Genomic DNA, 23,825 nt, shown 5'->3' on the forward strand with positions numbered 1-23,825 from the left:
TTTTATACTGGTTGTTTCTAATTGGATTTTGTTTTTTATTTCATCTATAATCATTCGATTTTTTAAATTTGGTGCTCATTTTTTAAATTGTTATTTGTTTTGTTTTGAATTATGTTTCTTAATTGATTTGTTTTTTTACAATTTCACCCCTAACATTTATTTTCATTTAATTTTCGTGTCAAATTTGGTCATGTTTCTTTTAGTTGATATTTTTAAATCATTTTGTTGATGGATTGATTTTTACAATTTTATCTATGAATATTTAATTTCATTTGATTTTTATGTCAGATCTAATCCTAATTCTTTTAAGCTTTTTTTTTTAAAATCTTTTACATGGTTTTTTATTTATTTATTTTTAATTTCATTCCATGATGTCAAATTGAATCCTAATTATTTTCTCTGGTTTTTTGGGATAATTTTGATTTTTTTTTTCAAATTTCATTTTTATTTGGTTTTTTCCAGTTAGATTTCAAGCCTATTTTTTTTCTGCTTCCTTTCTTTTACAAGTCTTTTTATTATTAATTTTTTTAACAATTCCATCATTTAAAATTAAATGAAATAATATTAAAGTCATTTAATTTAATTTTAAAAAGTGTTTTGATTTGGGATTAGACAAACAAAGAGAGAAGCTCAGACAATCTCGTTGACTAGTCTTTGCACCCGAGGGAAAGTATCAAGGCATTATTAGCTTAGCATGCCAGGCAAGAGAGGTGACCTAAAATCAGTATCGTTGGACCAAAGCACATGACCTGTTTTAGGGTCCAGATTCACTTAAATCTTGATACGTTTTTGTGTCCACGTTCATCATTCTCCCCAATCATATGACCCCACATTCCTCCGCCATTGTCCATGTCACATCCCAATCTTACCCTTATCTTAACCAACTCTAACCAATCATATTCCACCTCTATCAACGCCACTTTGGTCATTTAACCATCACATTATTCACAGCTTGCCTTTAATACTCACGTTTTAAACTTAATTATGAACAACAAGACAACTTATTCCAAAAACATCCTTCTAGCCGGTAAATTCCCTCCCGGAATGTCGCCTGCCACTGGAATACATGCTCCGCTTCTGCCGGAAAGGAAGCAGGGGGAGAAGCGTGCATCGGTACAAGGAGCAGTGTTCAACGTGTCAACTAGTATAATAGGAGCAGGAATTATGTCAATACCTGCCACAATTAAGGTGCTAGGTGTAATACCTGCTTTAGTGTTGATTATGATTATTGCATGGCTTGTGGATATTTCTGTGGAGTTCTTGTTGAGGTATACACTCTCTGGGGAGTCAACAACATATGCTGGTGTCATGAGGGAGGCTTTTGGGAGGGTAGGATCCGCGACTGTACAAATATGTGTCATGATCACTAATCTTGGGTGCTTGATCGTTTATTTGATTATCATCGGTAAGTGTATGTGCGTGCGTGCGTGCGTGCAAGGAACTTGGTTGTAGGATTTTATGTTTTTTTTAATTAGAGAAGTGATCAACGCTGGGGGATTTGTTTATCAACCCTGTTAATTAGGCTTTCTGCACTTGAATTTGAAGAATGAACAGTCCTTCAATCAGTTCATGAAATTTAACTGCCTTTTTTTGTCAGGGGATGTGCTGTCAGGGAATGTGCATGATGGATCAATGCACTTGGGCGTGTTGCAAGAATGGTTTGGAATTCACTGGTGGAATTCCCGTGCTTTTGCGCTCCTCTTCGTTGTTATCTTTGTTGTGCTTCCTCTGGTTTTGTTCAGGCGTGTAGGTAAGTTTAATTTTCAGTTTTCTTTTAATTTTTATTCTTTCTTGTTTCAAGCCATATAGAGCATTGAAGATATATTCTAGACATACTTATCTTAAATCCACGTGGTTCAAGTTTTAATTTCACCATTATTATGAATGAACATATGGAGAAAAAATAGTTTATTAGTGGATCGTGATGAGAATAGTGTGACAATGCTCAACGTCCCAGAAAGATTGGAAAGGGATCTTGTACAGACTCTGAAGTTAAGGAGAGTGACTGGAAAGCTGAGAAACATGGTGGGCTGATGGTTCCAAGAGAAGTGCCCGCTAGAAAATGGATTGAAATTTGATGTTTCTTGAATCTGTAGAGAAGAAGGGGAGGATGGTGCGATATGCCTTTTGAGGCTCAAAGATGGCTAATTCCTGATATGAATTGTTTTGGGTGGAGATCCACAGTTAAAGGTAATGGACAGTTTCTATAAGAGGGTACATGGAGATGCGGAGTTGCATTTAGAATTAGGAGTTTTTATCTTTGATTTTGAAACTTGTTAATGGAAGCAGAAGATGCAAAACAAGGTCCTTGGTCATTTGTCTTAAATTCTTTCATGATTACAGGATTGATGAGAGAACAGGATTGCATTAAGTTGAGCTGGAAAAATTGTTGGTGGATAGAATAGAGAATCCAAGGAAGATATTGATCATTTAATGCTCAGGAAAATCTTTCAGAGCTTACCGTGGCAGACAGGAGTAGACAAACAGGACACATGAAAGCAAAGCAATGGATGTTTTTCCTTTTCTGAAAAGAGAGAGAAGTGAAGATTCTACTTGATCTAATTTGTTTTTCACTGGATAAATTTTTAGGATGCCCTTTTCTTGATGGTAGATTATCTGTTAGGCTAGCTGGCTAAGTGATTTTTTCCCCTCTCCATTTTGAGCTTCCTTGCGGTGGAGTCCGTGATGTTTCTTGCTTCTACCCACATGCTTATCTATTTCTCCTAGAAAATTATCAATTTACTTTTAAGAAGAATTCTTCTTTAAAAAGAAACTGGCAATATAACTGCTGGATTTTGGAAATGGCTACCAGCAGAAGTCGGGTTAACGCTTGTTCACTTTGGTTGGCCTGTTTTTCCAGAATCATTGAGGTTCAGTTCAGCTATATCAGTCCTCCTCGCAGTAGTGTTTGTTGGCATATGTTCAGTGATGGCAATCTATGCACTCATTGAAGGGAAAACCAAAAGTCCGAGATTGCTGCCCCATCTAGATAACAAGACTTCCTTCTTCGACCTTTTCACTGCAGCTCCCGTGATTGTGACAGCCTTCACATTTCATTTTAATGGTGAGAATGCTTTTTGGTATCTTAATCTATATAGTCAAAAGACTATATCATGGCATTGTTTGCCTTTTCATTCTCTCAAGTTCCTTCGTTGAATGTGTGCAGTTCATCCAATAAGTTTCGAGCTCAGGAAACCTTCTGATATGGTTTCAGCAGTCAAGATTTCCCTCTTGCTTTGTGCTGGCATCTACTTCACCATAGGCATTTTTGGGTATCTTTTGTTTGGGGAATCAATCGTGGCCGACATACTTGTAAATTTTGACCAGAGTTCTGATACAGCAATCGGTGCATTACTCAATGACACTGTCAGACTTAGCTATGCCTTTCACCTCATGCTGGCGTTTCCCCTCTTGAACTTCTCATTGAGGGCAAACATTGATGAACTTCTTTTCCCTAAGAAGCCTCTTTTAGCGACAGATTCCATCCGATTTGTGTCCCTCACTCTTGCATTACTAGTTTTCGCTTACCTGGCAGCAATTGCAATCCCAAATATATGGTACTTCTTTCAGTTCATGGGATCAACATCAGCAGTGTGTCTCGCCTTCATCTTCCCAGGTGCTATTGTGTTAAGGTACTGCTCTGTCCTTCCGGAATTGATATTTTGCAGTATAAATTTGACAGTCCTGCACAATATAATTCCTTTTGTCTTCTCATGAATTACAGGGATGTTCACAGTATATCAACGACACGAGATAAGATCGTGGCAGCAGTGATGATAATTCTAGCTGTAGCAACAAGCACAATTGCCTTGTCAACAAACATCTATAGTTTGGTAAGAAACAAGTAACAGTAATAGCCGCCCCCCTTTCCGGTGTTTTTCTAGTCGAGGTGCTTGTATTGTATATGTTTTCTTCATACTCGCAGTGTGTCCTTACAATTCAACAGCAGCTTCTCTGAAAGTTCAGGTTGTAATTTTGTATATTGAACTGGCATCAGATTCTCTCTTGCGAAGAGTCCTAGTAGAAATCATTAGTAAATACAATCACATATGCAGTATAAAAAAATTAGAATCACATAACAACGTATTTAAATCACCGTGGCGTTGCGTCTAAACAAGGAATATAGCGAACAAACATGAATCACAAGCATTAAAAACTAAACAAACCACTTGGCCACTTGCTATAGATGTATGTGATGATGTACAGGTAAGAAATGACTTCACAAGAGACAATCAAACCGTGTCTTCCTCATTGAGGACTACAATCAATGCCACAATGAGGGCATAGTCCACTCCTGGATAAACTTTCACACTGAAGTCATCTCCATGGAGAATTTGTGATTCACCTGTATAATCATACCAGCACGAAACGTTAGTTTTTGCTTTTAAAATCAACCGTGAGCTAAAATTTTGAGATAGAGCTCCATAAACCAACAGGGGAACGTGGTATCTGGGTCAAAAACGATTAATTATTTTATAGATAAACAGATGTTTGAATCTCAACTTGTATTCAGAGCTCAAATCCAGGAAATAGAAATTAATTCTATTTGTTTGAATTTATAGAGTGCTCATGTCAAGGCCAAATAACTATTTTAATTTGCATAGCAACCGATCTCGTAAAGGAAAAGTCATGAACATGAGGCGAGGATAGCAGTCAACCGGTTTTGATGTACTTTTTTGCACATGATCTGCTGTTAGTTTTGAAAAAATTATGGGATTATTTCATTTGATTCATTACAACACTTGGCATGGGATTTGAGAAAACATTGACCCAGGATCTAAAAACCAGGGGTAGGTAAGATGATAATCTGAACTTTCTTGAATCAGATTCATACACACACCATTATAAAAGATAGAAAAGATTTCATACAACAAACGGTAGTTTGCAAGAAACAATTTTGCTGTGAAAGCTTGCAAAGAAACACGAACTACACAGGGTTAATAGATAAAGAACAAGGTTAGCATAACATTATTCCCATTTACCATTCAAATAGCCGAAATTGTTTTAAGCATCTTCAATAAACTCTCCATAGAATCAAGGTCCAACTGAGCAGCAGTCCACATCCATCCATCCACTCCAGCACCAACAAACACATCCATTTCAGGCGAGCACATGGATGATGATGGAACAGTCAACACACAAAAATTGCTTGGCAAACCATCAGGGTCACAAACTAAGCTACTCAATGTAAACACAGCCTTACGAGCACAGTTATAACTGCGCAGGACAACTATTACATATCCATTCCAAGAGCTCATGGTATACAAACCCCTGCGATTCATAGCATTAAAAACATGAGTATCAATGGGGAAATTTTGGTTCAAATTACATTCAAAAGAGATGCACTGTATTTTCATTACTTGTGAGGCCTAATCTCTCCAAGATGTCAGATGACTTTCTGACCTGACTGTACTTCAAGCCTGCATTGGAAAGGGTTATGCCCTGAACCGATTACTTAAGACGAATTATCATATCTCAGATCCTGGAATCTCTTCAGCAAGCTAGCCTTGCATCTCTCAATTTCTGCTTTATCAGAGGAATCTGGGATAGAATTAATCACCGGGATCTCCCCTGCATGGTGTAAAGCCCTGACAGCTTCATCTGCAGTTTCAAAACGGAAATACCAAGTTCCAGCAACTTTTGGCAGCAATTGTGTTGTCATGAACATTTATGGATGTTGCCATAGGTTGAATACTCAAATATGTAAATCGAGCCCATCACATCACATCACGCCTAAAGAACCTAAATATCCTAAGCACCAGGAGTTGAAATTAGAAAAATCTAATCTAGACATGCATTACTCTTTATTGTTCTAAACATGTCTTGTATTGGAAACACGAACTCCAATTTGTGTGCTCAGCCTGCTTTTGTTCATTATTTCTATAATGGATTGGTAAATCAAGGTATTATATTGCCAGAGAAAAGCATCACTGATTTGCTATTAATAAGAATTCAGCACATCCTCCTATCCAGGAGAACTGGAATCACAGACAAAATTAGTTGCGTTTCCGATTGGCAAGCTGTGACGTTGAATCAAGAGTACACAGAAGACTTATTCATCCACATCTAAAATCCATTAATAAAGGAATATAAAGTACAAAATGATGAATGCAAGCATTTAAATCTAACCTGGTTGTGAGAGGGCAGCTAGAGCTTTCAAATCCGCTTTCCTGGTGTGGTCATCTTTAGCAGCTCCTTACATGTTGAACAACTCTTGAGCAGTTGAGCCCCACCCATCTCCACTATTCTCATCCTTCTTTCAACTAGAAATCAAGAAGAAGCAGCAGCAGCAGACCTTACACTGTGATTTGCGTATGAATAAAAAAAGAAAGATAGAAAAAATCTTCAACACCTCTTACGCCAAGCTAATTTCAATCTAAACCTGATATTCAATAGTTCATTTACTTAACTATGGGTCATCAGTTCTAAAATCACAAAAACAGCAAAAAAAACACAATTACAACTAGGAGAAAAGGGGCCTAAGAATATATGATTCAGAAGAGGTGCAATCTGTCAACAATAAATTTACAGATAAAAACGAATCCATCATCAAATGCTATGATCAGAGAAGAACAAAGCTCCGTGATCGCAACCCACGTCAACATAATACAAGCAGCTCGTAATTTATACCCAAAGAATGATGGTGATGGAGATGATGAGCTGGGTTTAACATAATACTTGTAATTAACAATAACAAAACCGAGAAAGAGAGGGAGAGAGGAGACCTCTTTTACTGAATGATGGTGATGAAGATGATGAGAAATTGCGAGAACGAACATTTCGAGGATTAAAACGACACAAATACTGCTCCAAAGAAAGGAAAAAAAAATGAAAGAGCAACAATACTTAACCAATAGAATTGTTTGATTTGACTGAACATTTCAAGGCAGCATTACATTCATTCTTCAGCTGGGCTGCTGCTAACGTGCGCATCATGCTCTCATTGCGGGTGAGAGCTCTCTTGGTGCATGTTTGTTTCTTGGTCGACGGAGGAGCTTCTTTCTAACCAGTTCCTTTCGGTCTTTCAGTGCCAAAGCGACACCGTCTAATTAATTTTTTTGGGTGCCTGTCTAATTATTTTATTTGTCGTTAAATTAAAGCCTCCAAGTTTGATTACCAGTGAATATCCTCCGACGTCGTTCTCTGCCTTTCCCGTACATAAAAAATATATATATATATATATATATATATATATATATATATATATATATATATATATATTTGCATTGAATTAAAAAAAAACTTCAATATACATATAATCGAGAATTGACCATGTGAGTCTTGAAGTTTTTTTTCTTTTTAATAATGAACGAATCGTGTTTTTCGAGAGGAAAATAAATTTCCATTTTCACGACTGAAAGGCGACGAAAAATTTAGGGCACAATCATACCCGTGCAGCGAACGGGTACACCAGTGGGGGTATGAGTTATCCTGGCCGCAGTTTCAACCTGCTTAAAAAATCCAAATTAAAAATATGAAAAAGCCTGCTTAAGATTTTTTTTAATTATAAAGTTAATTCAGTCATTTCACCATATTTATAAAAATAAAAAAATCTCTTAACACAAGTTTAATATTTTTTTGTTTTTAGAGATAATTAAATAATTTTATTGTGTCAAAAAAATATAAAAAACCTACGCTGTCCAAGTGAATTTCATATCTTTTAGTTTTTTTTTTTTGTAATAATTATGTTAGTATTTAGTTAGATTTTCTATATATCTTTTTTAATTCTTCATAATGTAACACTGTAATTATTATTATTTTTTCATATTAATTATACATGATCGGATAAATTTACTTTTTCTAAACAGATATCATAGAGGTGCATGTCTTGTATTTTTAAGGTATTAAAACTAGAAGCTTCTAGTTTTAAAATTTCAAAGGAGGCAGCAAAATAAAAGAATTCTTTTTAATTATCTAGGTGGTGGTTTAGTGGTAAAAACTTAAGATCAAGAGGTTTGTTTCTTCTGTGGTCTCAGGTTTGAGCTCTTTAGTTGCTTATATGATGACCACTAGAGGTTTACATGGTCGTTAACTTCAGGGCCCGTGAGATTAGTCGAGGTGCGCGCAAGCTGACCCGGACACCCACGTTAAACTAAAAAAAAAAAACTCCTTTTCTTTCTTCGAAAAAATAAATAAATGATGGCCCTCTGTTTTGTCAGGTCGAAGTTTGAACAGAGTGAGAGGCATGGATTTTGAAGTTAAAAGTTGAAGAGCATCTTTCAACGAAATATTGCAAATTTTATGTTACGAAACCTGTCAAGAAAGGTGTCACTATACCAGATTAAATGCAGTGCTATAACAGAGTCTCTTCAAGCTCTCAATTCACAGCCTCAAATTAAGACCACATACAACATGGCAGATTCAACTCCAAAACCAGACTCTGCCCCGCCTCAGCATGAAACTAATAATCACAATTCTGATCTCAAAGTCGATGACATTATAGAAAACAGCATAGGTGAATTTATTTGGGTGTGCCCAATTTTTTCGAACAGTCCTTGTCTCATTAGCTTACATGTTTGATTCACAACAAGTCTATATCAGTGTTCTCACTGATGCTTTCCCAACATTGCATTCTACCAGCAAAAGCACTGCATGCACCTCAACCTCCAACACATGTCTCTGGCTGCCTTCTCCACCACATTCTCCACCAACATTTGGATGTTCTCGGCCTTGAGATTCTTTAGCGGATTTGGTCGTGCATCAATTGGAACATGTATAATTGTGTTACTAGTGGAGACAGTTGGAAAAACATGTAGAGGCCGGGTTAGTTTTGTTGCATTCTTGTGTTTTGCTCTAGGATTTCTGTCCTTACCGGCCATTGCTCACATTACCAAGGACTCTTCATGGAGAAGAATGTATTTATGTACTTCCCTTCCAGGACTCATTTATAGTTTGTTTCTTTATTTCTTTGCTTACGAGTCTTCCAGATGGCTTTTCCTTCAAGGACGTAATGAAGAAGCAGTGGCTGTACTGAAGAAACTTTCATCCGCAACCCGCTGTGATTACTTGGAGCACATAATTAGCTCAGGCAACATTTCTTTAAAACATGAAAAGGTGAAGGATGATTAGTTTACATCAATGAAGAAGCTATTTGAGAAAGGATGGGCTTGTAGAAGAATATTGATAATCATGGGACTTGGCTGCAGCCTTGGTTTGGTGCACTACGGGATTCCGTTGGGGTTAGGCAACTTGGGTTCCAATCTCTACCCGAGTGTTACATTTAACGCCATAATTGAGGTGCCCTCAGCTTTTATCATCTTATTCTTTGTAGATAAATGGAACAGGATAAGTTCTATACTCACGTTATTCTTAGTAAGTGGAATAAGCTGCAGCATCTGTGCTATAACTGGAAGTAAATGGGAAGGGGTAAAGACTGGGTTTGAGCTATTAGCATTCTTTTGCGCTTGCTCATCAGTGATTTTTTATCTGGATTCACGGTAGAGCTATTTCCTACTACAGTCAGGAATTTGGCTACATTACTGTAAAGGCAATCCCACATGTTTGGTTCTGTGTTCAGTCCTATGTTGATATATGAAGGAAGAAAAGGCAAGTTTTTTCCATATGAAGGCAATCCCACATGTTTGGTTCTGTGTTCAGTCCTATGTTGATATATGAAGGGAGAAAAGACAAGTTTTTTCCATATGGAGTGTTCGTGACTGTGATGATGATTTCTGGAGTTTTGCCGTGTTTGTTGCCAGAAACAAGGGGTGCAAAATTATGTGATACCATGGATGAACAGGAAAGCAAGGAGACCGATCACGTTGTGTAATGGAATCAATGCTATATGATATTCGAACTCCATTATTGCTTTTGTTTGGGGATTTTATTTTCTCTGTATTTATGTTACTGGTATCACGATGTACAGAGTAGCGGGAGGGAGAGCTACTTAACTGCTAGGGTGGTGTCTGCATTGGTTAAACAGTTGAAGTTTGCACTGGCAGTACTGTACAAATTCGAAAGCCATAAACAAATGAGCCGGGCCTTGTGTTAATGTCAAAAGTTGTGTCATGGTGGTGCTGTGAGGTCACGGTCCCAGAGCTTTAGCAGAGCAGGCAGGGCATTTCTAAACTGTATGTTTATTATTATTGTTGTTGTTGTTTGTTTGATTACCCATTACCACCATGTTATGTGACGGACTCCAATTTTTTCACATCCGAAACTGATTACCATGTGTTATAGAACCAAAAAAAAACTATTTGGTTTAGAGGTTGGATAGTGTTGTCAACACTTGTCAAGGAATTTGTGCAGACTCGACAGCTAGTTTTGCATAAGTAAATGGATTTGGTTGTGCCTTTTTATCAATAATAAAGCTTGAAAAACGCAGCCTGGTCCTTGGAGCCAACCAGCAGCTAATTAATAAAAGACACGGCACACTCACCACTCCTCACCCTGACTGGGCTGGACGTTCTTTTAATGATAGCCATGATCTTGGCGTATCCTGCTTTTTGCGTAGGCTTGCGGTGGACGACATTGGTCCTGGTTCCCATGAACATGTCAGCTTGTGCCAAAATGGACACAATGTTTTCATGGCATCTGATGGATCATCCCGCTATGGAATGTCAACTATCGGGGAGGATTTTTATGGCAGGGTTTCTGCATCATCTTCCTTCAATTTTGGTCTTCACGGCACCAATTCCATACAGGTTGCGATACTTTCCTATCATTTTCCAGTTCTTGCTAATATTTACTTTTTCTGTTTTTCACATTTGCTTTACGGAAAAAGCACTATTATGAGAAATTGTTTGCTGGCATTTGTGCCTTGTAGTCCTGTCTAAAGTGTTGCCTAACTCAAGAATTTTGCATAGAAGTTTATTTACTGGGAATGCAGTTTCAGACCTTTATTTGAATAATATTTTATAAGAATTTCACTGAATTAAGTAGATGAGTGTTAGTGATTGTCGTTAGAAATTTCATCTTAGATGGTGTGTGCAGCTATGCATCCCTTCTGAAAATTTACTTTCTATAAATTCTCTTTACTGCATCCCTGGCCAGCTAACTCTTATTCTCTTTAGTTATGATCGACTATTCCCCCCACATGTTTGCTGGGGTAGAGAAAACAAGGAAGCTTGCTATAAGTACTGCTTGCCTACCTGGAATTGAGCGTGCTCTCGTGAGCAACTTTGAACGTAAGTGTTTTGATGGGTGCGCAAATCCATACTCGGCTCTGGCTGCTATAATTTCCCCTGGCATGATGGTCTTAGAAAGCTTCTTCCTCTTCCTGAAACTGTCGCTTAATAAAAACTCAATCTTGCCTTCAGCATGTTGTGTTCTGGGTATTTTATTCTCCTTTTGGTTAGCAGGTCAGAGTTTCATTGTTTTCCCGGTTCTTAAAATTATGTTGTATGCTAACATCTTGATATTGTTTTGTAAGTTTTGGCACAGATTTAGACCCTTCTACGCTTGAAAATGTTCCAAGACTGCCTCGATCACTTTCTGAGTCTTTGAAAGTTCTTAAAAAAGACAGTCATGTATGAGCTAATTGGAGAAAAGCTTTTGGTTGCTATAAAAGCAGTTCGCAAGGTATGTTCAAATGAGCTGTTTGAACGATGATCTTGAAGTTAACACATTAAAGAAACTCCAGCAATGCTTTAAGGTTTCCTGAAAAGAGTTTTGACATTGAATTCCTTGAGCCTAGAATAAGAGATAATAGACAATAGCCAGAAGCTATTGAAAAAGATGGTTTAGACTCAATCAGCTGCACACTGCACCAAAGAAAAACCTATTCTGGAATTTACTTAGACTCTGAATACTTTCCCTTCAGGATGCAACTTATGGTGCTGAATTTCATTTCCTGTTTTCAGGCAGAGATTGATGACCACTCAAATAATCCAGAAGCTTACAAGGAATTGATACACACCGCATTAAGGATATTGATTGCTGAAAAATGCAAGGAATCCCCATGGGAGCTCTTTTGCTGACATTTATGTGGAAATAAAGAGATAAAGAGATAAGAGTTGGACCATCTCAATTGCATTTTTGTTTCTGGCAATGCTTGCTAGCCTCTTCAAATTTTTGACAAAGCCAATTTGTTAGGGTGCAATATTTTCAATTATAAGATCAATGATAAGTTTGCTTTCAACAAAGTCTTTCAAGGTTATATTTTCTCCTTTCGAAGATTGCTTTAGTTTGCTGATATTTGCTGATAAGTTTCCTTTTCCTTTCATTAGTACAATGCATGAAATCTCACGAAAGATTGGTCTCGGTTCACCTAAAGCAAATACAAGAAACATGCACACAAATCCAACGCCGATGCATCTTCCAAAGCACGACACAATTGCTTCTGGTAACTACCATCACTTTGGAGACGACATACGTTATTTGTCTCTCCAACTACCGAAATTTCAAAATATCTTCAAATAGAAATAGTATTAATGCAATGTTTCTGTAAGTTACTTGAATGGCGAGTGAACGCATCATACATCACCTGTCAAACTGTTTGTAAGGCTCTTATGTATAAATTTCTACATGAATACACCTTTCCTAACATAAAATATACAAACTACTGTATAGTCACACACCTATACCAGAGCAGACATCCAACTTGATGCAAACTCAGAATTCCCAATGAGAGATGGTTTAATCAATTTTGCTTGGGGCACTACTAGACGCAAAATTACTTTCCTTCAGGGACTTCAAGACTTCTTTAGAAGCTAATTTTTTGGCTGTCTTCCTATCTGCAGCTGTGGCTGTGTGTTTGAATATCACACCATTAGCCCCAACCACTATTGTAATGGAAGCATTCCTGCCGTTGTAGGAAACAACGGATTTCTTGTAATCAAAATGTTGCTTTTGACATAATTCGCTCAATTCTCTTGCAGGATGGAGTCTTACTGTCGCAGGCGTAATTAAAGGCTCCAAAAGTGGTCTTATACTTTGAAAGACTATCTCCTTGTTGTATCCTGAATCTACAAGAATAGCCCCTGCTAGAGACTCTATAACATCTCCAAGTACCTGTTAGGATTAGGAACCATACAAGTATAGAATGACATTAGAATTTGAATTTGTTATCTGCTAGTTTGCTTTTTCATTTTTCAATACAGTAATAATGCTGAATTCTGACTGTACATAAATAATCAATTGCATGTTACACAATTGGACAAAGTTTGCAAACGCAGGAAGGTGGGGTTCTTCCATGTCAGACACCTTCCTGGATTTCACTCATTAACAAGTCAAGATGATGTTGGCATAAACTGATCAGTAAATCATGGGCACCAAGGAGCTAAAATGAGTGCACGAATAATATAATTGACAATATAGCTAACTTCAACATAAAATGACAGCAAAAACAAGAATAAATAGAGAGGAAAAAACAATTGCTGTTAAATCAAATAACACTGCAAAACCAAAGAACTTTGCAGCAAGCATATTTAACTTTAACGTGTTTGGTACTAACCTTGGGGAAAGATGTCTCAGATTCCCATCCGAATGTGGATCCTAAAGAAGATTTCTGAAAAATTTCAGCAGTTTCGACTATATGCTTGTGAAGGTCTTGTGAGGTATGAAGAATGTGTTTGTGCAAGTCTCCCCTAACAGCTGATTGTGCATAACAGTCATTGTTTACAGAAGCAGACCTCAGGTCAGTTAACAGTCCTGGTGACATCCCGGGATATTCCTTGTACAAATGCATCGTGATGAGATAATCTAGCACAGCGTCTCCAAGAAATTCCAGTCGCTGAACAACAGTTAAACACGTTGAAGTGAAGATCACCAAAAACCAGCATTTACAAAAAGGATCACAGAAACTAAAGCAATCTTCAAAAAGAGAAAATATCTGTGTGCACGTTGTAGTGTTACATCATCATATTTTCATAAACAGCATAAATGTTATCATAATTATGGATAAAATTACCTGATAACAACTTGGGATCTCAGGAAGCATGTAAGAACCATGGGTCAATGCCTCTACTAATAGAGAAGGGTCACGAAATGAATAGTTTAACAGTGACTCTAAGTAGCGAACATTAACAAACTTCTCTGCCTGCAATTGGAAGTGCCTCTCGTACGGTACAATCATGAAATCCACCTTTATACCAATCCAATCCATGAAAAATAAGGCCAGTACTTCACCACCTGTACTAAGGTATGCCCCAATGAGTGCCTCGACAACATCAGCAACTGTCTTACCTTTTACCTTTCTTCTTCCCCTGACGTAAATTTTTCTGCACTCAGAAAGTGGCTCCTCACTTAACAAATCGCTTCCACACTTGTCACCAGGAACCATCCAGAGTTTTGGATCAAAAGATTCATTGCGGATAAACCCCTATAATTCAATAAAATGAGGGAAGATTAATGAAATGAACCATGAAATTTTTTTCTCAGTGCTAGATATTTCTGTTGGTCAGGTAAAATCATTTGAACTTTTTTTCTCGAAGGAAAGACTACCGGAAGTTTGTGGTCACATCCACGCCTACAGAGTGCAGCATTAGAAATAATTTTTTCCTTCTTCATACTAAGAAGGCCCTCATGATGATTTTGATAAAGTTTAAATAGCTGCTGGCTTGCAGCATATTTAAGAAAAGAATCTCCGAGAGTTTCTAAGGATTCCAAATGAAATTTCTCTTGGCACTTCTTTGTGGTAATTGCTTCCAATACCTACCAATAACAACGTTTGGTCAGTACAAGTCCAAAAAAACAAAACATTTCGCATAATTACAGTCGGAATAAATCACCTTCATCGCTGGAATATCAACATTTTGCATGCAATGATCCGAATGCATCTTCTTTAAGTTGACAGCAATAAGCAGGGACTCTAGTCGATGCATTATTGATGGGATAAATGTATAAGAATAAAGAGTGCTGATTGATACTGGAGATAAAATTATGTCACAAAGTTCAGGAGGCAAATCTACATGTGCATTCTTCGATTCTGTCATGCCCAAAAGCAAATATCATTAATAATGTAAATACAGTATAATTATCGCACATATTGTAAGAAATAAAATAAAATAAAAGGGTCTGGATTCCATATCCAGATGGCCTAAACTGGCAACCCAATTTCCTCTTGATTTATTTCGTAGCATAAAAAACTGGAGATGGAGAGAGAGGGGCAGATCTTGAGAGGTTCTACGCAAGACCAGGCCGAAGTGTTATGATTTGGCCCATTTAACTACACCGGTTTAATTAATTCATTATTTTAACCTGCTTTTGTGTTGTATTGACAGAAAAAAAATTAGATGAAACATATTTTAAACCAGTGATGTTTCTGTTTATTTTACAATCTTTAAACGAACAGAAAAGGCTGAAATTCTTTTATCGTGGTATCATAGTATTCATGTCCTAAAGGAAGTGGGTAGGTGGTCCATGACAAGACAAGACAAGAATACCAGACCTTTCTCCTTTTTTGTTCTGCATCTGTTAAGAAAATTGTGCACTGGAAAAATAAATCTCCCTTCAAGTAATGGTTCTTGATCAAAACGCAATTGGATGCTATGCCTGCAATCAAGTGTGAGCTTGAAGTCACACATAGGGATACAAAAATAAAATATATAGCATGATACCGATGAACAATCAAAGAGCAATACCGCTTTGCATAGTGCTCCTTGTAAGTGATTGCACTTCCATCCCTCAGCTTTAAAAGCGACCTTCCATTCAAATCCTCAGAAGCACCCGTGATGAAATAGACATTACCATTGTGGGGGGTGCAGACCAAGGAATTCTGAAGCACACATGTGCAAACTGGACCACCTTTGGTATGGACAACATGGGCATTGCCCTTCGAAGAACAGTTGAAGTGGTCCTCGTTTTTATATGAAAACAGGACAGAACTAATAGGTTCCCAGTCAATGGAAGGTTGCGAGCGTGACCTGATAGCTGGAAGTAGAAAATAGTCCATCACAACACCTGTCCCTAACTCCAATCCTTTCAAGACTTCTTCCAATTTGTTCACTTCACGATGTATAAGAACTTCGAAAAGCGTAATCTGAAACCTCCTACATAAGAGAACCTGACAATCAAACAACAAATGGAAATGAGGAAAATACAATACATTACGTAATCTTTCATCACATATTACACACGTGACAAGAAAAGAAGAAAACTAGAGGACATACCGGCACTTGATCAAGATAAATATCTCCAATATACCTCAAGCTCACTGCCAATAATCCCCTCTCAACTTCTAATTCAAAACCCATGCTACTTAAGACATCAGATTCAAGCTCAGTCCTCATGACAAGCACAATATCATGGACAGGAACACCATAATCAAATTTCTGATTTAATTCAATTAAGTAGCAGTAGTACTTTGTCTTCAAGTTCCGTGGACCTTGACTGGCCAGCTCAGGTGGCAAATAAATGGGCTGTTCATCATCATACCGTTCATTCCCTATAAAATAAACAATTACAAGATTAAAATGTTTAAAGAGAATTGAAGTGAAAAATGATTTTTTAAAAGTGTAGATAGTGCTTTCAAAGCATAAAACACCCAAACCAATAATAGAAAGGTTGCAAACAGAACTTACCAATTTCTTGAGCAACAGCTTCTTCCTCAACAACATCAGGAACAAGATTGTCTGTTAAAGCACCAATTAAATGGAGTTGCTTGCAAGCTTCAAGACATGCCTTCTGCTTCAGATTTTTAATATTTCCCTGCACACAAATATTTTGTATAGGAGAGCTTTTTGGAAGATGTAGTGTGCAAGTCTCCTTCTCCTTGTCTATAGTACATATAGGAGTTGGTTTAAAATACCTACAAAAAATAAAACCCCGCCCTCCCAACCAAAAAAGAGAAAGGGGGAGAGAGAGCGTGTAAGCAATGGTACAATACAAGCTTGTGACCAGCTATATAATAAATTATTAAGAGCTTAGCTTAGCTGTATCTTCACAATTAAGAATACTGATGACTCACCCATCAGAAGGAAGACGTGAGCAATAAAAGTAAATCAAACTAACGCTTGAACTAAGAGTTACAACTGCCTCTGTGCCTTCAACACTATAGAACTCATCTTCATACAGTTCACTCTGCGGAGCTGAACAAGAAGTGGAAGAGCGGCGCAGGGACTGCCTTCTCATTATTTCACTGCTAGAAAGATAGTTCTCTAGTCGAGAATGTGTGGTTGAATCCTCTCTACGGTTATCAAAAACAAGTGAAAGAGATCAAACACTAATGATAACATAAATTCTCAGTAAAATGAACAAAAGAAGCTATTCATATTCACTAACAGTACTCATTGTTACTATGTACAATAAGAGTCACTGGAACATTACCTTTTCACCATTAATAAGTAGTCTGAATTCTGCATCCTAGCACGACCTCGGGACTGTATGAAACTGCTGACTGAGGATGGAGGATCAAATCTAATCACCAAGTTGCAACTTTGTACATCTAATCCTTCCTCAAGGATTGATGTTGCAACAATGATGTTCACCTGGAAGTATGCTACTTTACTCATTTCAACACGGACAATATCATGAATATATTATTTTGGATCCAAAGAGGAAAAATTACATACCATGCCTTTACGAAATTCTTCCACAATTTCATTTTGCATTTGGCGTGTCTGGGATTGCAACCCTGAATTATTTCCTGCTATGTATTTAGTCGTCCAGCTGCTATGTTTAGGAAGCAACTCCCTCAATAGAGATTCAAGGACAACGGCAGTAATGACCCTTTCCACAAAAACTATACATCTTATGTCCTTTAAATCCCTGTTATTAAATACACAAAAGAAACTCATCAACACACAAGCTGGTGTAAAAATGACCAAAATATTAATTTGAGGCTTTATTTATTCAAAATATGTTTATGCATACAACAGTTTAATGAATAGTCCGAGTGCAGTCGAATCATCTCATGAGCATTTAGTTTGAACAATTAAGAGCTGCACATCAATGGGAACAGAGCAAGCTCTTGTATAAACTCATTAAAAGACTCAAGCCACAATATGCAACTTTTCATTTGTTTTTATCTTTTATATGCAAATAAGAACATTTCCAGCAGACTTCAGAAACTAGAACCATCCCCAATATTCTGTCAAACATATCTGATGAAGGTAATTGAGGATGCATTTACAGTTCTGCACCAACCTGTACTGAAGAAGTGTCTTAATAAGGCAGAGAACTTTTGCAGTTATAAGCCCCGCGCCCACATCAGCCTCAGTGTTATCACCAATACAGCATTCTAGACGATGTTCAATACAATAAAAAGAAAAACTAGAAAAGTAAGAAAGAATCACCAGTTAAAATTTCCACAAATTCTCTTGCCAAGTTAGAAAAAGTACCAGCTGAAAAGCAATTAGAAATCACCAAAGACGCATCCCAGCAAAACTTCTTAACAATTGTCTCACCAGACACGTCTACTTTACCCCATGCAATAACGTCACTATCAGTGTCACTGTGTGATAAGAACCGTGCAGCCTGTTTCATCAACACACACTAAATGATTTTAACTACACGGATATCAGTGCAATGGCAGGCAGGTACATGAGGGAGTGCAGACTAAGAAAATACCTGAAAAGCCAACCAAACACCAAGTTCCCCTGAACAAAACATCAAAGCTGAATGTACTTTTGATATTTTACTGTGTACAGATTCTGCAGCAGACTCACTGAGATCCAATTGCTTGAGCAATAATTCATGCTGAAAAACAGTAAATCGACTAACAATAAAATCATAGAAGCCACCAGCATCCCTTCCAAACTTGCAATAAAGAAAGCACACACCTTTGCTTTTAAATTCCCCAATTCTTCTTCCAAGCAAGCATATACACCATCAGGGATCTTCATGGGCTCATAAAATAAGAATTCTGCGGCCGGGAATGGTATAAATTCGGCAAGCACAGTCTCACTAGCACAGGTGTATACCTTCGATATAAGAAATGTTATCATAAACGGATTATTGAAGAATAAAACAAATTCACGTACAACAGAGTGGGCTGGAACATAACAATCAAATAAAAAATCTAGCAATAACTAAGTCTATATGCCGAACATGTATAAATGATGTTCTATATCTGCCAAGGTAAAAAGCTAAAGCTACATAAGTATTCTTATATTTCCCCTGAGCCCAAAAAAGGGCAAAGATCATCGATTTTCTAGATCCAATGGTAGGCTATGGGGTTCCTCCAGCTTGCCTAAACCCAGTAACATGTAATGAGCTGTACAGCATGTACCCCAAGATATAATTTTCATGAAAAATTTTGAGCAAGGAAGGGAAAATATTATGGATATTAGTTGAGTGCAATTGAAATGTGCCATGTGGGATCGTTTAAATGTTTAGAAGTCACCCAGAAGCAAAAGGAGATGATATACATAATAATTTCAAATAGGAATGTGAACAATCAATTCAATATTCAAATAAAAAGAAATCAGTGCTGATAATAAAATCCTGTACATGAATGGATGGGTAGGAAAATGTAAAACAAAAAATGAAAGATTATCGTAAGAAGGTTAGAGAATTAATATATGATGCATCATTTAGGTGTTTTTCCTAAGTGCAACAAGAGAACACCAAATGCACAAAAGCACCTAGGAAAAGTAAATCTTTCTTGTACAAGAAATGTGGATCTAAGTGAACTCCTTAAAGGTTATACACAGCATTACTCCTTTCTACTGAATTGTTTCAGTGACCATTCACAATAAATCATTAACCATTGTCTGATGAAAAACTCCTTTATAATGAAGAGATCCACTGGCCATACCCAGGATACATTTTTTTTTAATGAAAATTGGACCTTGAGGATTTTACAACAAACAACTCATGACGGCCTTAGTGTAAATAAATATTATGGGGACCAAGCAAATGGGAAGAAACCAAGGTAAATATTCTTAACAAGAAGCTAGAAGCAACCTTTGAATTCAAAATATTCTCCAGTTCACAAATCTGCTGCCTGTAGTATGATTCTGAGTTTGCACCTTTAACACAAAGCAAGAAAAAAGGGTCACATCTTACATCAAGTGAAATAGTGCAAAATGCAAGTATCAAGCAAACAATATGATCTATTGCTAAAGCATACCCTTTGACTTTATGAGAGAAGCTGTCATCCCAAAAATCCTAGGAAGATCATGGTGACCAGACCTTAACTCACGATGAAAGAACTCCTGCAAATGTAAATCTTTCATACTTAGCAGAATATTCACTGTACAACATTGACTTCAAGCATCATCTTTTGTGGCTCTAAGTAAACATAAACGGTGACTTAATACACATTAGTTTAATAAATAATATATGACTTAAACTAACGACAAAACTTTGCATCCAACCAAACCACCCTTGTGACTGGCACCCCACATATTATTCATATTTATTTAAGCGTCGAATTTTCTCATCAATAATTAAGAAAGGTGGTATGTTTGGTTCTCGCAACAGATAGTAGAATTCATAGGATGCTTAGAAATGCCTGCATGTATTTAATCTAATTGCAGAAATCCATCAATCTAATATTAACTTTCATCCATGAAAAAACCTGCAGCAGTTCAGGTTATTCTTCTCAAATCTGACACCCTTGCCAATTTCTTCTACCAAATCCACACAGATCTTCACACCATGGACAACAAAAAAATGCTTGAAACTCTAATTGAGCAGGGTTCATTTCTCATAAAACAGGGGGGGGGGGGATTTTCAGAAACTCTTCCCTGAAAAACGAATATCACTTCAACTAGTGTTATTATGAATCAAAGGTAAATCATTATGATACAACAGAATAAAAATTTAATAAAAGAGGTAGATTGAAGGGGAGAGAAATAGCTCACCGTCATGATGCATGCATAAGGGTGATTGCCCCTGGCATGATGACATTCATCAAATATCAACACCTTTATGAAATCTAGCTTGAAATAGCCCTGCCTCAAGCCGTTCAGCAAAATTTGATGTGTCATAACAAGCACCTATACATATTAATCCAAAGGTCATTGTCCATTGCATAAGCCATATGCTGGTAACATTGGCAAACTACAAAAAAATTGCTGCAGAAAGGAAGAGGATCGTAGTGCAGAAAATTTTAAAAAATAAAAATCAGAGGAGAAATGGCTAAGTACCAAACTGACAACAACTGAAATGAAGTCATTGATGGATAATTAATTTTATGTCAGCGAATCAATGGTATATCATGCAGTTCCTCAAAGGAAAGCTAGCACTTGATATCGTCAAAGAAGAACCAGAACTCCAGATAAAACTCCAGATACATGTTAAAGACTGGATCAGGGCTACCTTCATCATATTTCTTCAAATCTCACAGGTGTAAAAGCGACAGCATTGAAAAAAATATAAAAATGAAGTCCTAAAACAAGAAATGATATATAAAAGCCTTCAAAAATCACCATTTGCTATAACTAAAGAAAGTACAAACCACATCCACTACCAGCACCACTAGCATGCTAATCAACAACCATTGAAAACAGTTTTATTTTTTTCTTTATTTTGAGCCTCTCAAAGTATGTTTTGATTGTTGTAGTTCAAAATGTTTCCCCCTTTTGGATAGTAAAAAAATAGCTGGCCGATTGAGGACAAGTTCTTAAATAAGACTTTGAAACAGAGGTACAAACAGGTGAAAACTCGGAACTTGAAAACATAAGATGAGGCTAACAGATGCAAATGATTACAAAGAAAAACAGAGATAAAAAAAAGTAAACGGATAATCAATGAAGCAGCTTCCACCCAGCTTACCTCATGCTTGTCTATTTCCTGCTTCCATGTAGCAGCATGCGAGAAGTCAATTCCCATGTCTCCCCAGTACATGCCCACATTCAAGTCGGTATGCATTCTCACAACTCCAGCTTGCTAGCAATCATAGAGGACAGCAAGAACGACGACACAAAAAAAAATCACTTTTCTGAATTTTACTTTCATTATTCATATCTAACTACCTCAAAATTATCATCAACATTAAACTTGTGAAGAAAATTCCATTCATTCTCTTATTTTTTAAACCTTCGATGGAACTCTGGCTTTAATATCAACTCGCCAAGTTTCATTTTGTAACTTAAAAAAAAGTTGAGTAAGCTACACCCGAAGTGTTTGATGGGGAATCTAAAAAAAGTCGGGGAAATTTCATTACATTGCAAAAGTTCAACTGCCAAATATATTTTTTCAAATTCAGCTTTAGCAACGACATGGCATTTTCAGAACTCCACAGCAGATGTATAAGGCAAGTTGCATACAACTCATAAAGTTACAAAAAAAAACACCCCTTCTTCACTGGCGATTCCTAACATCTCCAATATTTAGTCCTATTGTTATAAATTTCAGCAGCAGACAAATGAAACTTTTATATTGAATTGTTGTACTGTTTCTAAGTAAATGGATTAGCACAAATCGCACATAACATAGACACACATAAGCAGCAGAGAAAGGAGCTTAATCTGTCATACTTGGCGAACCAGGAAAACTTCAGGAACCAGGAAAACAGCAATAAAACGTGAAGGCTTGCGAAGAAGATGGGCGTAACTGCGCAGTAGCATGGTGGCAATCAAAGTCTTGCCAGAACCAGTCTCCAAAAAGACAATTGTGTTCTGCTTTAGCGCCTGCTCCAAAGCCTCCAATTGATAACTGTGAAAAAAGAAGAAAAAAAAAAAGGTATCCCAACACAGAAAAACATAAAAAAAACAACAGAATCTATGTGTAGAAAACACAAAACTACATAAACACAAGAATAATCAGTAACCCATTTATTATTCGAAGAAAAAAAGAGCAACAAAAAACTCTCTTATTTCTTTCTTTTTTAAAGGCATCCTCTAAGAAACCAAACAATGGAGAAGAAGGAATCAAGAAAACACCTTCTAGCAAATGGGAGAGGATCAGCAGGGAGCTGTTGGGTTGTGTCTATATCCACGCTAACAGGCTCCATCACTGCTCAATGCAATTCAAATGGCACTCGAAATTAATTAGAAAAAAGAAAAGAAAGAAAAGCCATCTCTCCAAAAACATGATCAAAATGAAATTCCAGAGAAAAGGACTCAACAAGAAGAGAGGAAGAGTAAAACTTAATCAGCAATTGAAAAGCATAAAACTCACTCACTCGTCAGCTGACTGAGGTATGAAGAGCAGGATGATCGCTTCAGAAAATAGAGAGAATGTAGAGACAAGAATAACAATAGTGAGTTAGCAATGCCATGGAATGAAATCTCCCAGAGGGTATTATTATATAGACAAAACTTGAGAAAAAAGGATCAACAGTGAATGAGTGATGCTTTTCTTTTCTGCTTGCCTACGCGAGGAAGCAACCTCCGAAGGAAGGAGCCAGTCGGAGTACTGTAGACCACCAAAACAAATAATATATAAAAAGAAAAGGGAAGACCGGGCATCTTTGCTTTTCCGTTTTGAAAGCTGTTTTCTTGAGATTTATTTTTTTATATATATTTTTAAATCGTTATGAATGGATGGTCAATGGTCATGTCAAGACATGCCCTTTTTAGATTTGAAAGGAATCTGAAGAATCTAACTAACTCCTGTCTGAACTCTGAAGCTCTGTGCACTTCGGTCATACGTCTCTTTCTCTCTACTGTCTGTGGTATACTCTGTACTTCTACCTTGTATTTTGTTCATATTCTCTTAGTTACTATTTGTTTTCTTTAAATTAATTCGTAAAATTAAAATTTTGTTGCAATCTTATCATTTTTATTTTTTTTATCTGTCATATTTGGTCCATATTTTTTAATTTTTTTTATCATTTTCTTGATTTGTTTTATTTTTCAATTTTATTCCTTATTATATTATTTTATTTTTATATTAGATTTGATCTTCATTTTTTTTACTGCTTTTTTTTATCCATTTCTTAATTTATTTTATTTTTCAATTTCATCCCTCGTTGTTTTATTCCATTTATGTTCTTATACAAGATATGGTCTTTGTTTTTTTTATTACTATTTGTTTTGTTTTTTAATTTTAAATAA

The 23,825-nt window shown here is 36.7% G+C and overlaps 2 protein-coding genes and 2 long non-coding RNA genes across 8 annotated transcripts; 2 read left to right on the forward strand and 2 right to left on the reverse strand.

Moving 5' to 3' along the window:
* The first annotated feature begins 959 nt into the window (after positions 1 to 959).
* Positions 960 to 4,043, forward strand: LOC133695978 (amino acid transporter AVT6C). Its single transcript, XM_062117971.1, has 5 exons — positions 960 to 1,405; positions 1,598 to 1,750; positions 2,861 to 3,064; positions 3,167 to 3,632; positions 3,725 to 4,043. Exons 1-5 carry the CDS (start codon positions 985 to 987, stop codon positions 3,846 to 3,848), a joined length of 1,368 nt encoding a protein of 455 aa, XP_061973955.1. The 5' UTR covers positions 960 to 984; the 3' UTR covers positions 3,849 to 4,043.
* LOC133695980 (uncharacterized) lies at positions 3,424 to 7,138 on the reverse strand. Of its 2 annotated transcripts, XR_009842582.1 has the most exons (3): positions 6,130 to 7,111; positions 4,983 to 5,601; positions 3,424 to 4,345 (listed from the first exon to the last, which is right to left on the reverse strand). It is a non-coding gene; the product is annotated as an uncharacterized LOC133695980 (long non-coding RNA). The 2 variants fall into 2 exon arrangements; XR_009842581.1 differs by lacking the exon at positions 3,424 to 4,345 and having other exon boundaries at positions 4,796 to 5,601; positions 6,130 to 7,138.
* A 1,798-nt stretch (positions 7,139 to 8,936) lies between these two features.
* On the forward strand, positions 8,937 to 12,114 carry LOC133697195 (uncharacterized). The gene is made up of 3 exons (XR_009842836.1): positions 8,937 to 10,643; positions 11,013 to 11,520; positions 11,802 to 12,114. It is a non-coding gene; the product is annotated as an uncharacterized LOC133697195 (long non-coding RNA).
* A 233-nt stretch (positions 12,115 to 12,347) lies between these two features.
* Positions 12,348 to 23,230, reverse strand: LOC133697194 (endoribonuclease Dicer homolog 2-like). Of its 4 annotated transcripts, none has more exons than XM_062119605.1 (24): positions 23,108 to 23,230; positions 22,952 to 22,988; positions 22,710 to 22,782; positions 22,305 to 22,482; positions 21,601 to 21,714; positions 20,688 to 20,822; positions 19,952 to 20,036; positions 19,786 to 19,850; positions 18,660 to 18,800; positions 18,448 to 18,576; positions 18,219 to 18,372; positions 18,025 to 18,118; positions 17,451 to 17,646; positions 17,206 to 17,366; positions 16,847 to 17,065; positions 16,461 to 16,687; positions 16,050 to 16,324; positions 15,522 to 15,943; positions 15,329 to 15,432; positions 14,670 to 14,866; positions 14,383 to 14,592; positions 13,850 to 14,260; positions 13,394 to 13,672; positions 12,348 to 12,951 (listed from the first exon to the last, which is right to left on the reverse strand). In XM_062119605.1, coding segments are annotated over exons 2-24 (4,245 nt in total). In that variant the 5' UTR covers positions 22,953 to 22,988; positions 23,108 to 23,230; the 3' UTR covers positions 12,348 to 12,576. The 4 variants fall into 4 exon arrangements, with proteins under 4 accessions (XP_061975589.1, XP_061975590.1, XP_061975592.1 ...); XM_062119606.1 differs by having other exon boundaries at positions 22,948 to 22,988; XM_062119608.1 differs by having other exon boundaries at positions 18,219 to 18,354; positions 22,952 to 23,227.
* Positions 23,231 to 23,825: the final 595 nt, after the last annotated feature.

The sequence above is a fragment of the Populus nigra genome, chromosome 6 (assembly GCF_951802175.1).
Source record: "Populus nigra chromosome 6, ddPopNigr1.1, whole genome shotgun sequence".
NCBI classification, from domain to species: Eukaryota; Viridiplantae; Streptophyta; class Magnoliopsida; order Malpighiales; family Salicaceae; genus Populus; species Populus nigra.

Coding starts and splice junctions, on each gene's coding strand:
- LOC133697194 (XM_062119605.1), bottom strand. Junction 20,037..20,687: donor CTTATGCATGCATCATGACG/GTGAGCTATTTC, acceptor TTACATTTGCAG/GAGTTCTTTCATCGTGAGTT. Junction 17,647..18,024: donor AAGACACTTCTTCAGTACAG/GTTGGTGCAGAA, acceptor ATTTAATAACAG/GGATTTAAAGGACATAAGAT.
- LOC133695978 (XM_062117971.1), top strand. CDS start 985: ATGAACAACAAGACAACTTATTCCAAAAACATCCTTCTAGCCGGTAAA. Junction 1,751..2,860: donor GGTTTTGTTCAGGCGTGTAG/GTAAGTTTAATT, acceptor CTGTTTTTCCAG/AATCATTGAGGTTCAGTTCA. Junction 3,065..3,166: donor CTTCACATTTCATTTTAATG/GTGAGAATGCTT, acceptor GAATGTGTGCAG/TTCATCCAATAAGTTTCGAG.